At 41.5% G+C, this 15,314-nt stretch overlaps 1 protein-coding gene across 3 annotated transcripts in view; it reads left to right on the top strand.

Moving 5' to 3' along the window:
* limk1a (LIM domain kinase 1a) overlaps positions 1–15,314 on the top strand; it is a 51,819-nt gene that overhangs the window by 25,955 nt on the left and 10,550 nt on the right. For 2 of the 3 annotated variants that reach the window (XM_037073863.1, XM_037073870.1), the window contains exons 4-5: positions 13,055–13,164; positions 14,885–15,100. In XM_037073863.1, the coding sequence (XP_036929758.1) occupies positions 13,055–13,164; positions 14,885–15,100 (326 nt within the window). Of the gene's footprint in view, positions 1–7,606; positions 7,848–13,054; positions 13,165–14,884; positions 15,101–15,314 lie in introns of those variants that run through there. The other variant, XM_037073876.1, reaches the window with a different exon arrangement.

The following is a 15,314-nucleotide window of genomic DNA, read 5'->3' on the forward strand; positions in this document are numbered from 1 at the left end:
CTGTAGCAAAGGCCAACAGCAGCACAAATGCAGGTACAAAGTAAATTACATTGGGCAGCAGTCTATTGTTTGTGCATCTTTGGTGATCTGCCAGCTTCAAATGAACTCTGTTGACATGTTGCAATTTAGATAATGTGAATCAATGAAATGTTTTCTTTGGCTTTCCCAAAGTTCAGCAAAAGAACATACACCTCACATAGCACAGCACCTTTATTTCTTTACACAGGGCAAGAGACAGCAAGGTCACTAGAAAAAGGCGACCCTAAATTTACTGGAGGTGCAAACAGAAAGTAGTAGACCAACACAAATAATTATAAGCGACTGGGAATGACAAAGGACTGGGGAACTGATGAGGAGAATGCAGGACTGACACAAGGACAAGAACAGTGAAGGAACATACATGGACTAAATACACAATGACCTATTAACTAATGAAACACAGTTGAATAGGGAAAAGGAAAAAGAAAATAAGTGTAAATCACAAAGTCGGATGAGGATAAAACCCACAAAATAAAACAGGAAACACTTAAAGTGAAACCCAGAATCATGATAAGAACACCATTAAAACATACAAATATGCAACATGAAGTATTGTTAACTTTTGGCTCCTTTTATTTATTTTTTTAAGCTGGACTCTTTACATACAGTTTCATCACCTGATAAAGGTACAAGAACATTTGTTTAAGCTGGTGGATGTATTTAGAAATGTGGTCAGCGTGTGGTCAATATCTTGATTGAACTATCTGATATACAAACAAGTTTGAGACTTGATGGGGGAATTCACACCCCATCAAAGACTGTCAACACTGACATGCAGCTCAAAATATAGAAAAAAGAAATAAATAGATAAAAAGTGAGAAAGCATCCGGTATTATATTAAAAATAAGACTGTGCCAGTGTGCACGTTCAGTGTTCAACAACAGCAGGATTTATGAGGTACATTGTCCTCCCTGCTCAGTCATCACTGGTAAAGTTGCTTCTGGTAATCCTTGTCGTGTTCACTCAGTGAGGTAAAATTAAAATTATCAGCTCCGGCAGCAGGCGATATGAAAACTATGTCAGCTGTGTGTGCCACTATGTGACGCTCGTATTTTGGAAAACTACCGCCTGTCTACTTAGTGTGAGGCTTATATGATGGAAAAATTAAAAACACCAAAAAAATCATCTGCATTTCAGAGCGCGTCATTAGTCGGTGCTTTTTGAAGTGGGATTTAATTTAGAATAAGTTGTATCTAAATTGCACACACAGTATTTAACTTCCACATTTGGGTATAATTTTAGACTAAATATTATTATAGTATTTAAATTTCCCTTTAGATTATGTTAATGACGAAAAATGGGTTTTGTATTTAGTTTCCATTTGAGGCGATAAACTGCCATTAAAGCCACCTAAAACCCAGATTATTGACTAAACCATTAATTACTGACTGTTGTTGGCTGGTTTAAATAAAATGCTGTGTTCATTCGTTGCACATAAAGTATCTTCTTTGACACGTTTGCCTCCAGGTCAGGTTCAGCAGCCAGCCGCTTCCAGCAGGTCATGTGTCATGGCCACGGTGAACAGAAATCATTCATGGCTCGACTGCTCTATGCATCCCTGAGAGTATGTGTGTGTGCGTGTGGTGTGTGTGTGTGTTTTATCATGCCTCCTGACAGCCTGCCCTTTGCAGCGCAATCTCAGTAATGAAACATGTAGGAGACTCTAAAGTGAATTAGGTGTCTCCTCTTCTTTCTCCTTCTCTGGTTTATTGCTCCTCTTACAGTGCAAAGGCTGTGATTGACTGTCTCTGGAGTTACACTTTAGTAAATTTGAGAGGCTTCAGTTGCCAAGATGGCCGGAGAAATTGTATTACCGTGCAGACTTGCAGACCAAGGTTTGCTACATCAGTGCCACACCCAGGAGGATGGAGAAGACTGGACTCCAGTCATGCACAGTCACTCTGTGCAGATTAGAAGAACACACAGTCCTATTTTTATAATTCACTGATGCCAGCGCACCTTAAAAAAGCAGCTGTCACAGTCAGTGAAAACATATCGAGCTTCATGATGCAGCGATGAGTCAGAGTCTGCAGACAGAAGATAAAACTGATGGTCAGCCAGACAGAAACAATGCTGAGCTGTGTTTGCGTTTCATTGGATTTCATCACTCCGGACAGTGATGCCCACCATACACACTTCAAGTTTGCACTTTGACAAAAGCCCTTTTAATTCTGCCAAAGAGGTGATGTGTATTACCACTGCTGATTGTTTGGTTTCATAGTTTACTGGAATGTAGTCGGGTGATCTGGCCAAACGCAGTCACAACCCGCAAACTAGATTGTGATATTCTTCTTTCTTTTTCTGCCATTTTTGGCTCAAGCTCCTCTTTCTCCATGAATCACTTAAAAAAAAAAAAAAAAAAAAAAAAACTCGGGACAAGTTGATCGTTGTAATTTTCTCATTGCTCAAGAGTGAGCCCAAAACTCAAGTCAGCTTGGTTGCTTTTCAGTGAACATCTATGAAATGTCTTTTGCATAGATTTGTTTGTTGCCACAGCTGATGAGAAAGGGTCATTGTCTTAACTGAATAGGATGTCTTAGGCTATAGTATCATATTATGGGTACTGTCTGTGTTCTCACAGTGTGAGTGTGTGTTTGGGTGTGAGCAGGTGTGTATCTGCAGCTCCAGCTTGTGCTCCTGTCAGCACCTTCAGCCTTGACTCAACGAGCAGTAATTCGCCAGAGGAAGTTACTCAGTTATTTACTACCCTCGCTGAGACTGATGTATGTGCTGAATACTGAGTTATCTGACATAACCAATCTTCTCTCCCACCAGCCCTCTTTCTCTCCATCTATCCGACATCCTGTGGCAGATGAATGTGCAGCGATCTCAGTTGTCTCCTCATCCAGTTTAGAATCAGTCAGCCTTTCTGCAAACAACTCAGGGCTCACAGCCAGCTGATCGGAGCATGGCCAGGCATCGACCTGGGTCACTTAGATTTTTGGAGAAGCTTCTGGTTTCACTGTTTGTCTCCACCATTGCCTTATCTTTGCCACAACACTCTGTGAACATGAGTTTGATATTTACCAACAAGACTTTAATGATTCATTCCCGTGGCCGTGGGTCAAGGCTTGAATTTCGACAGGGTTTAAGATTGACTGAAAAAGGAACAGCAACAGATGAACTGGTTTGTAATTATATTGGTAGACATTTGACACATGGCAAAACAAGGCCTTGTTATGATAGCATCAGAAACAGCTACACTCATTTTATTGAAGGTAACAGTGTTTAATTTGGTCGCCTGTAGCTTTAACTTCAAGCAAAACATCCGACGATACATCAGGGAGTGAGGAAATGATTCACATTCAACACAGATTCTTGCGCAATTTTGCATTCTGTATTTTTGCCACCAGTTATGTATCAGTTCAGTCATGTTGGGCCACTGACTTGGTTTTATTGGTACAGAAAGCCCTGGCATTGATTAAGCTTGCTTAAAAGGTAAGAAAGCACAACAGGATCGGTGGTCTGAATTCCAAAAAGAAACCCTGAGTTAAGAGTCAACTAAAGCAGCATCAGTGTTGGTTGAACATGAAGGTTTCCGCTAAAAGAAGTTCTTTCCAAGGACTGTAAACGATGAATCATTCTTATACTGGTCATTCCACATGTCCTTGATTTTGTTGTGTAAACCTCTTGCTGTTTCACCATCAGGTCCTGTTATTTAATCAATTTAGTGTTCTGTTTATATTCATCACGTTAGTGTTTACAAGAAATCCTTATCTTGGGACTTTTCTTTGTTTCTTTTCCCTTTCTTTGTTTCTGGGATTGCATGATATGCTGAGACTTTTGAAGGTGAAATCCAAGAAGTTTCCCTGAAACCACAAGTGCTTACGAGTCTTTTAGGGGTTTTCTTTTGGCCACATATCTGCCCCTATGAAATTCAAATCACATGTTCTGCATATTACATCTTGCGCTGTGTCTCTCCCCTTGTGACGTCTTGATTACTTTTGTTTTCTGTTTCAGTGTGATAGATATATTTAGATCTTCTGTTCACACAAGAAATATATATTTTCTTACAACTGATACATGAAACAAAAAGGCAATGAGAAAAACACAATCATGGAAATCATTGGAGGGGTCTACATAGTATACTACCTACGTAATACGTATGTGGTTAGTATTGAGAAATGGAGATATCTTGTGTTGGCGACCAGTCCGGTGGAAAGTCCCAGATCTACAGTGACTTTATCACCTCCCACTGTTGTGAGGTAGCTCAGTGGTTGAGCAGGAATCTGCTAGTTGTTTCTGTAAAATGCCTGATGATTATTTTGCCTCTAAGTGAAGACAGACACATGTGTAATAAGTGTTGGGAAACATTATCTGTTCAGATGTTGTTGCTGTTCAGGTTGGGACATTGTTATCTTAGCAACAGGCTGATCTCATTAGTGACGCTGAACACAGCTCTGTCACTCTGTAGGAACTTGTTTTGCATTATATTTACTATAAATGATGGTTTTCTTTCATGAAAACGCCTCAGAAAGTTCAAATACAGTACAGAAGGGTGTAGCTGAAAGAAGTGGATCTTCTTCTCACAGTATGATGTATAAAATCATGATGTTTCTATTTGCATTCAAAAATACTAAGAGTTTTTGAAATGTGTTTAGCATTTTCCTCTTTGCAGAGAGGAAACTCCCCCCTGTGGCACGACTGTGGGCAGGTTGGTTTTCAGTTCTGAGCTGACTGCGGGCAGGTTTGACTAATATCACTTAACATGACGTCACTGTTGGTATCAGAATAACATATGAGGCTTTGAAACTAGGCTCTGTTACTGTTGCTAAACAGACCAAAAGCAACAATTAGGGGATAATGTTAAAGCGGCTATGGTAAATATTCTTATATTAAGAATATATCACATGACTTCTGATGTAAAAGGTCTTGCTTGTTGTGATGAATGAAGAACTAGAGAGAGAGAGATTGACTTCTACAGTTTAATTCACTCTCATTGCCTTTTAAATCCTCATTTTTGGCTGGAACATGAAGTTGTTTTAAGTAAAAACAGATCTAAAACCTCAGTCCACTATCTGCGCAACAAGGTGAGGGACACAGTTAGCTGATGAACATTGTGGAGCATTTAGTAGCTAAAGACATTTCTTTCTTTCAGACACTGCTTGAGACCAAAAATGGAGATCAACAGTGAACAAATTCAAACGGGATCTGTGGGATTTCTGCAGAAGCAGGTTGTTTTAATTTATATTAGCAGACTCAGTTGCTAAACTAACGTTAGCTGCTGTTCCTCTCTGTTAGCAGAGCAGAAAAATACTCTTGTAATGTGCATAAGGTCACATCCTTTGGACTTTGAGTCCTTCACTATGAAATCCACAGTCCAGCAGCATTTCACAGCTTAAATAAATCCTCCACAGCATTTGTATAGACGACTGAAATAGATGTAGATGATTTAAATTTATAATGGCACCTACTGTACAAATGATCAGCTGCCTAGAGACAGACTCAGGATTACAGATGAGAAACGTATTTTCAGACTATTTTGGGACTGCTATTTTTTACCGTTTTCATAAATTATACAGCGAGAGTTCGTATATTGGCTCCAAGCGAAAGACACAGTTGAAGCTTATTCCCAACTTAAAAAACTTAACTTTTTTCTGCTCTTACCCTTTACATGAACTGTGTTTCAGCACATAAGACACATTGGGTAATGCAGGAAATCACTGAACATCGGACAGATGTTGTTTAAAGGTGTAAAGTTCATGATGGTGTTTGTTTCTCTGGAGCAGCCACCTCTCTTTAGAGTCTGTCTCCACTGCTTAGCATACGAACAGGCAGAGGAGAGGGCATCTGGCCGTCTATTAATATCTGCCCACTCAGATGTCCCTCTAGCACTGGCTTGTAGTGAGGGAAGGGAGCGACACTTGGCATGCAGGACATGTCAGGGACACGAACAAAGTGAGATACGGAGCTATAGAGAGATGAGGGTGGTAGAAAGAGTGACACAGCAGCAAGATAAACCCATGAAGAGAGATTATATGTGGCAGAGAAGGAGAACAATTGGAGAGACAGGACGGGACAGGGAGAATAGGTCGGCTGAATGCTATTAATAAAGATCACACAAGCCTAGTATGTCTTAATTTATGCTCAGTGCAGTGTGATGTGATCTGTTCGCTTCATTTAAAGAAAGACAATAACATCACTTTTAGTCTACATGTGACTGAACGACTGTGTCTTGGGTGAAATCAGGCAGTCAACTAAATTTCAAACAAGGCAGTTGGTCAGTCAAGCAGTTTTAAAGAGACATATTTCAAGATAAAAAATACATATTTTTTTCTTGTTATTTGTCCATCGAGATTGATTTGGTCTGAGTTTTGGAGATATCAGCCGTATAGATGTCTGCCCTCTAAATATATCGATTCTCGATGACTTGTGGTGCTCAGAACGCCAAAATAATACTTTTTAAAAACTCAGCATCGTCTCTTTCCAGAATGATGGCCCTTGTTGTCATTTTCTTTCTTCTGAATTACAACCGCTAACTTTATCACGATGCAGAAGGAAGTGAGCATCCACTAATGGATGAGAGGTTAGCTAGTTAAGCTAACTTAGCTAGGTAATGTCAAAGCTCGGCCAAGGAGGACACCATTATTGTTTAAAACCTTTTCATCCATAAAAGATGCAATAGAAAGGAAAATTGAAAAATTACAGGTAAGAGGGAAATATGTATTTTTGATTTTGGGGTGAAATGGCCCAAAAAGAAGTGACACACTTTTTTAAATTAATTTTAGAAGAACCTCAGTCAGTTACCATAACCGTGTCTCATTCAGATAGTTTCACTTTCAACTAAAATCAGGAGAAGTGCTGAACATAATCGAACAAATAACAAATGATGATAATAATTTAGTTAGTTGATTTATAGTAAATTTATGGTCAACAGTTCTAGTATCACACATCTTTTGTGTTCACCTTCTCAAAGAGAAAAAAATGCTGTTTTTTGTCTGGTTTTATATCACTTGAGTTTTTATTTTTGTGCAGTCTATTTGCAGGCATCACTATGAGCTTGCAGACGTCTTTATTGACCTAACAATCAGTTAATTGCAAAAATTATTGATGGACTGACGGATGCTGAAAATCATCATTTTGCAGCTCTAATAAGGACGTTTATTAGACTAATCAGTCATCAAGTAAGCACACACACTTCACTGTAAACAAAGCCATTTGCTACAGTGTAGTGTAACTGTATTATTTTGTCTCCTATATACTCAAACATAAAACAGCACATGAAATTCAACACCTGACATAAACAACAAAGCGAATGAGGAACATTTTTCCCCCACATGAAAACAAACCTGTAACTGTCACTATGCTGGTTTTCACTGGTTTCGAAATGTGATTGCAGGAACCGGGGCAGCAAGAGAGCAGAGGCGGACAAGAAGAGGAATTTACTGAAGACACCAGGGGGTGGCGGGTGGAGGGGTGTGTGTGTGTGTGTGTGTGTGTGTGAGTGGTTGAAGCAGCCGGGTGGCGCGTGTGCAAGGGGGGGTGGGCGGGGCCAAACAGGAAACGATGAGGTCATAGTGAAGAGGAAGGCAAGGGTGGGAGGGGGGAGAGCCGGGAGGAGTGACATTGATTCAGAGATGAGCTCAGCTGCAGAGGCGTGGGCTGCTCCCTCTCTCTCTCCCTCCTCCCTCCCCCTGTAGCTCCGTCTCTCTCTCCGGCCGGCTTGGCCGCTGCCAGTGTTGTGTTGTGACAGTGGGTAGTAGAATGAACTAGACCAGCGAGGAGATCCGCCAGCTCTCGCTGACATGGTGGGAGACCTGTTTTTCTGGAGCTTCTGCTGTCTCAGGCTGTGGAAAAGAGATAAGAAGGTGAGGCTGCTGCTGAGGGTTACTGGGTCTGATGGGTGATGTACAGTTGGACAGGAGCCGGCGAGGAGGCAGAGAGGCAGACAGTCTCAAGTGGCTGGTTGAGATGGTTTGCCGGTTGCCTCTGCACACTCTTTCCAGCTTCATCTTTTTAAATTCTAAAACTGAAGCTGTATGCCGCTGTTTGTTGTAAACTGGGTCAGTGTTATTGCTGTGCAATTACAGATCTGCTCCATTTTTCCTCCGCGGCGCTCCAGTTTTTTCTTTTCTAGTCATGAAAAACTGATGAGCCATGGCACGTGAGCTATTTTTAGAGAGCATTCATCCTCTGATAAAAGTGGGATTTAAAAGTGTGCACGCGTTCAGAGCTGGACAACAGTTGTCATGTCGAATAACTGTGTCACTGCGCCGTGTTATTTTTATTTACCACCTACTTGCAGGCCACACTGTGTGTGAACCACAGTGGATGTGAGACTTACACAGAAGAGGGAAGGAGCTGAAAACATTAAGAGCGTTTCTAAAGCTGAGGCCTGTGTGTCTACTGTGGCACTGTACTGTTTGTAGCTGAAGGGGGGGTTTCCATTCAGAAGGCATCAATGTGGGCTTCTGTCCTCTCTCTCAGGCTTTCAGTCTAATTGTGTTTGCTTAAATGATGTCAACTGTAGAGAGTCTAAAAGGGAATCAGCATCATGTCTTCCTTTGACTTTGTTTCCACTCCAGCAGCCGTGTGAAACATCTTGATCATATTTTCTGCTCTTTTTCTTCTATGACACATTTTTGCGATCTGACCCCTTTCTTTCTCTCTCTCCGCGGGGAATATCAGATCCCTCCTGCACGTGTTGTTTCTAGTGTTTCCTCCAAACATCCGCGTGAGGTCACTTGATAAACACAATTCTTCTGTAATGTGTTCATTCTGGGAGCTCACTCACATATGGACTGTGTTGCTGAGTTTGGAGTAGAAGTTCATTACATCAAACATGAGGTTAAGCAGAGCCAGATCCCTCATAATTTGGATGAGGGCAGTCAGGAGCACCTTCAGCACTGTTGTGATGAGGTCATCCGTCTACATTTAGCCGGAGCGGAGTGAAGTCAGAAGGTCCAACTAGTGTTTATGTGGGACTTGTAGAGGTTCATGATGAGGTCCTCCTGCACATAAACACATGAATGAACCAACACGCATCTACTTTTAGATTTCAAGTCATACCTGATAAATATTGCTCCCTTTCACATAGTCGATTGAAAGAAAATTAATCGCAAAAAACATGCTGACAGTAAATGAAGACTTTGGGGTTTTTGGACTGTTAGTCATGCAAGTAATCTGCAGAATATTAATAACGAAAGTAGTAGTTAGTTGCTGCCTCCATCCTCGGTGTTAAACAAGACAAAATGGAGGGTTAAGAAAAACTGCAAGATGTACATTTTGAAGGGTTGGAAGTTTTGTTCACTTACTCCGACATGGATCATTTTTAATCTGATCTAGATGATTTAGAAATCTTAGAAACCCCAAATTTTGAATCTTCCTTGTTACTTTTACAGATGAGATGGAGATTTTTTAACTTCACTACCAAATATAATCTACCAGGATGAAATGATGTGAGGAAATTGGAAAATGTCACAGGGGAAAACCTGTAATGTCTAGGCACGGTCATGCGGGCGTAAAAAGGAACTAATAACTGATTTTGTAATATGACAAATAAAAATAGCAACTAATAGTAGAAGTGAGAGACTGAGATATTTTATCAACTATGCTATTTAAAGTTTTGACCCTTTTTATTTATGACTTGAAGTTTTCTTTTGCGTCATCTGGTTGTCACTTCTCAAATCCAAACATTTCACATTAAATGTGACATAGATAGCAAACTAACTGCCCTGTCCAGAGAAGTGATAACCCCGACATCGGCTCTGGAAAAGTCAACACGGATGACTGACGGCCTGAAAGAGTTGTTAAGAATCCCTGACTGACTGTCAACATGGTTCTTAGCTGTTTAGTGTCGCTAAGAGCTTTAGAGCGTCATAAATTCCTCCAAATGGCTAAAAAAGGTGTGTTCACATTCCACAGCCAACTTAAGGTCACACATGTAAATCATTAAAAGCAAATAAAGTTTAGACACCAAGCTGACAGTTTCTGTGGCTGACCGTCGCCTGCAGTTTTTCCCAGCAGTGATAACTCCTTGCTTGCACTAATGTGTTGCAAGAAATTTGTCAGAAGGAGACTTCTAACTCAATTTAGCACATTTTCTCCTGTTGCCTCGTTCAGGAGCTAAAGCCAGAGACAGCACCAGTCCAAAGTGTAATGATGCACCACCATCAGTGTTATCACTCAATCTCCAAATAGAAGACTAAGACAAGGCTACCTTACCTTTTAGTCAGGAACCCTGAAGGGGTTACAAGACAATTACGGGAGTAAGAAACAAGAGAAAAGAAGCCAAGCTAGCTAACTAACTGACTGACAATACAAACGTTAGCTTACTAATGTGACAAATTTAGAGCGAAGAGTAAAAGCTATTATATCAGATATTGAAATGTTTTGCCCAACACGTGTTTACTGATGTAAACTGGGATGATTTTAAGTCAGATTTCAATGACACGTTTAATCTGGAACATGACTTGTGGAGTAAACTTGGATGCAGAAATTGATATAGAGATGGTTATTTTCTATTGAAGGGCACTACAGATGTATTGTCTTTAACAGCTGAGACGTGTCTATTAGTTATCCCTAACACACAGTGAACTGTTTCTCAAGTTAACTATGTGACCGAGGTCTCCGTCACACACGGTAACTGAACATTGTGCTGCAGCTCGAGCCACCCTTCACCCTTCCCCCAGGGAGACATTTGCACATGGTTTGGTTTGTGGTCACTAGAAGAGGCCGCAAGGCTTCATGACGGGCACAGTCACACACTCACAAGAACGATGAGCTAACGCACAAATAATACATGCTGTAACACTCTGAGAGGCTTGAAGACGCAGGAACACACAGCGTCTGTGTCAAGTGAAGATAAAAAGTGGAACCAGTGATGTGTTAATACATGTGATGTTTCTTTAATCGGTCTGTTCGTCAAGCAGTCACACGGTTTGATATCACACAGTGACGATTTATTAAGAATTCCTTTTTCCTGTCTGTCCCTGTACCCATGCTTTGGAGAGGAAGCATGTCCTAAATGTGAGGGCAGCAGCTGTCGCCTGTCTGATGTGGTTTTAAAGAGGGTGTGCGCATATGGGTGTGTGTGTGTGTGTGTGTGTGTGTGTCATGCCTGCATGACAAGCAAATGGCAGCCCACAGTGTCAGGTTGTGCAGAGCCACGCACCCTTTTCATCTCTGTCCAGCTGTCCTCTTTTTCCTGTCTTTCCCGTTTGTGGGCTGCACACACAATCACACATAAAGAGAGAAAATTCACAGCTATCCTCAGACAAATGTGATGCTAAAAATTATGATCAATGTGTCCTTTAGCTGTAAAATGACGTCTCTGTTCCACGGTATTCTGAGATTCTCATCCCTCTTTCATACTTTAGTTTTTTTGATGCCTTGTGTTTACACTCACTGTCAATGTCCGACGGTAATTGTTTATGTCTCCTTTTTATGAGGGTGCATGGAGGACAGCTAAATAAATTAAGTTGGTCAATAGGCCCCTACGGCTGCCTCCTTCCCTTGTCCATTACAAAGCCATTACATCTCTGTTTTCTCCTCTCACTCTCTCTCACTGATGTTTTGTTGTCAGCGTGACCACTAAACAACAGAATAGAAACCCATTTCTTTGGAAAATACACGAAAGTCAAGAAGTTATCTTATCCCTTGTATCAAAGCAAAGTGGTCGCATGTTTTCCGTTTATGTAGCTGGAAGGAGCTTCTCAGATGAATGAGTTAAAAAGCAGATAATTAATATACTTGTACCGTGTGTTTCAGCCCGAAGGCAGTCAGCATGTGTTTATCTGTTTGTGTGCGCTCGTGGTTTCACTGCTGCTCTCTGAGGAGGGTGGGGCAGCAGACATATGGCTGCATGCATTGAGTTTATTGATTCTTTGATCTTCACATTTTCTTCCTTTTTGTCTCAGTTTCAGTTTTATTCCTCTCTGGAGAATTAGTAGGTTTCTGGTTCATTTTAAGGCAGCATTGAGGCTGCATTCATGAGCTCCCACTTTGCCCCCGGGGTTATCTTTGTTTGATTTATGAAACCTGAATTTTACAAGTAACATTTGTGAACTTCTATGACCTCGACATCTCTGAATTATGTATTGTTAATCTTCTAAATGTGGCTTATAAAGTAAATCTTATGCAAATCTCTTTCTCTTTAAATAACAAAATTCTTCAATTTCCCTGCTTTTCCTGTGCGTGTAATTGATTGGTCTTTGTTCAGCTCACCTCCATGCATCGCCCCTCCTCACGCCTCGTACACACTGAATTTGCATTGCAGATAATTGCAGTTGAAAAGTGCTGTCAGGGGGCCCACTCCCCTCCGAATTTTCTGCCACTCATTGCACAAAATGCAACCACAAGCACAGCCTCAGGGGAGCGGACGGCTCCGGTGAAACTCGACCTTTCGTGCTTAACATGGTGGCTCATGTTTAATCATAAAAGTCGTTAGGTATGTGAGTGGGAGGGTCGTTTGCATCGATGGCTGCTAAATTACCTGAAGGAGTTAAAAGGGGTCGATGTTGATATGTAGAGGTGTTAGCCACCTTTTATCGATTTCTCAGTCGATCAGAGCGACAACAAGCAAGGACAAACAGGTTTAATGAGCAGCAGTAGAAAGGGAAAGGTTGCGAGGTTTCATTTTTCTGTGATTTATTTGATAATTGTAAGTGTTTGGGTTTTTCCCAAACACCCAGAGTGGAAACCTCCAGCGGCAGCATCCTCCTCAGATCTGCCAGTGTGATTAATCTGCCTCATTGCCCGCTCTGTTTTTTTGGCCATAACTCAATTCCCTTCTCTTGTTTGCAAAACTGCCCTAAGCTCTGGAGGGGGGATCTGGCAGCAGCAAATCCAATCTCCCGGCTCTCTTCGGTGACCAGACCTCGCCCTACTTCTCGGACCAGTTATTAAAGCCTCGTGTTGCCTGCTGCTCTGGTCACATCAAAAACACTGTCGAGAATTTCTACCCCCTGAACGAGAGATCAGAGAACAACCCCTTCGACATCCACGTCTGTCAGATTTTAACAGCACACAGGAGGGCAGAATTTTATTTAAACATGTCTTTTTATTTCTCTAACAGGTCGCAGGGGAACAGAAATATCACCCAGAATGCTTCACCTGTCTGAACTGCAGGGCGTTCATCGGTGATGGAGACACATACGCTCTGGTGGAGAGATCCAAACTCTACTGGTGAGCCTCAAGCGCATTATTAGTAGACACCCAATGTGAGACGTCAGGCCTGTCACAGACATCTCACATTAATTGGACTCATGTTGTGCAGTTTGTAGTATGGATATTTGCCAAACTATTAATTCTTTATCGTTAGTTTTTATAATTCCCTCTTCTGTAGCAGACAGAATCCGCTTGAAATTCCCTTTGAAGTGAAACCAAAGCCACAAAGAAATGAAGAAGCTACAATTGATTGACGAAATCTTAAATTCATGCGGCTTATTTTGGGAATGTGGTCGACACTATTGCCAACTGTGGTGACAGCCGACTCAACACAAGGTGGAAATTGACAGAAACCACAGTTTTATTGCAAATGTTTGAGCTCACGGTTTGAAATTTGGTGCCTTTTTTTTTTTAAGCTGACATAGATGTTCAAGACGTAGTGGATTCAGAAGGGAAGATTTGTATTAATAGATTAACAGCTCCAACAGTCTCCGTTTTAATGGCTCGAGCAGTAAAACTGCAAATGAAAATCGTTCAACTCTCAGAAGTCTTATTGTATCTGTTTCAGGTTCTGGTTGCTCTTGACATGTGAATTGTGTTAAAGGGATCCAAAAAATGAAAATTCAGACATCTACTCAATGGAACCAGCTGAGACTAATGGAAAGTCAGGTGAAGTTTCGTTGCCCAAACAACATTTCTGGAGCTTCACGGCAAAACATTTTTGAGGCATTCTCCTAAACAACTGAAGTAGCTGAGAAAAAAAGATAAAATAGCTCCTTACATCTTGTCTGGTGTAACCCAAGTCTCCAGAAGCCCAGAGATCCTGGATTTTTAAAAAAGACTTAATTTTCACCCCTTTTAAGCTGAAATCTTCGCTGTAGCTGCTAAACTAAAAGCATTAGCTCAGACGCCATCTGTGGTCGGTTCACAACCAGACACAGGGTGTAAATAACGTCTTTACAAATCAATTTGGGGTCTCTGGGCTACTTGAGACTTGGATTACACCGGACAAGTCCCCATCTACTTCAGTTGTCCCGGAGAATGCTGCAGCAGTGATTTGCTGTCAAGCTCCAGACACATTTTGTGGACTAAAAAACTTCCTCTGACTTTCCATCTGCATGGGGCCGTGTAGATAATGACTGAATTTTCATTTTTGGATGAACTGTTTCTTTAATGTGACTGTCGTAAGCCTCAGGCTTCAAAAACAGAGAGTTCAATGTGAAACAAGCTGCATTACGCAGAGATACAGAGCAGCCTTTGTCCTCCTCTGGGAGTGGAAGTGGATGATGACACTGTGATTGTCTCAGATCATCATATTTACTGAGAGATTAGCCCGAGCCAACTCAGGTGACCGCAGGCGAAAAAGTCATCAGTTTAATTTCACATTGGATAGAAGTGAAGCATAAATGAGTAAAACAAGGGGGGTTTGTTTTTTTGTTTTGAATCATTTCAAAGCTGTTTCACGAGTTTTCTTTAGGTTCTCAACATTCTTCATATTTTAAAGAAAATTGGTGTTGTTTGTTGAACTTATCAGAGGTCACGCTGACCCTCAAATCTGAAACAATGACAGCACAGTATTTTCCCAAAGCCAGATAGAGAAACATCCAGTCAACAACATGTGATGCTGTGAAGACTGATGTAATGAGAACTTGACGTTTCTCTTATGACTGCATGGATGTTTGTAGGGCCTGAAACCTCACAGGATATTTTTAATAACTTCTCCCTTCTCTGCCTCCAGCGGTCACTGTTACTATCAGACCATCGTCACCCCAGTGTCGCTGCCAGACTCGCCGTGCTCACGGATCCCTCACACCGTCACCCTTGTGTCAATCCCGGCCTCCGCCGAGGGCAACAACGGACGCAGGGGGCGAGGTTTCTCTGTAGCCATCGACCAGCCGCTCAGCCCGACCAACTGCTACAGTCCTGAACATGGACCCACCGTCAGAGTCTCACAGTGAGTTTTTTGTCCTCATGTATGTATAGTATGCACAAACACAAGGAGAGGTCAGTATGGTGGAGGACGAAGGATGAAGAAGGGTAGATGAAAAATGGAGGACAGTGTGATGGATGAAGCTCATTTAAAACGTGTAATAGAGTGGGAAGAGAAAGAAATCTGAGTCTCTGTTATTCAAATGAGCTGAGACTTTATCAGATCTCAGGTCTGTGTC

The sequence above is a fragment of the Acanthopagrus latus genome, chromosome 2, assembly GCF_904848185.1.
Source record: "Acanthopagrus latus isolate v.2019 chromosome 2, fAcaLat1.1, whole genome shotgun sequence".
Taxonomy (NCBI): domain Eukaryota; kingdom Metazoa; phylum Chordata; class Actinopteri; order Spariformes; family Sparidae; genus Acanthopagrus; species Acanthopagrus latus.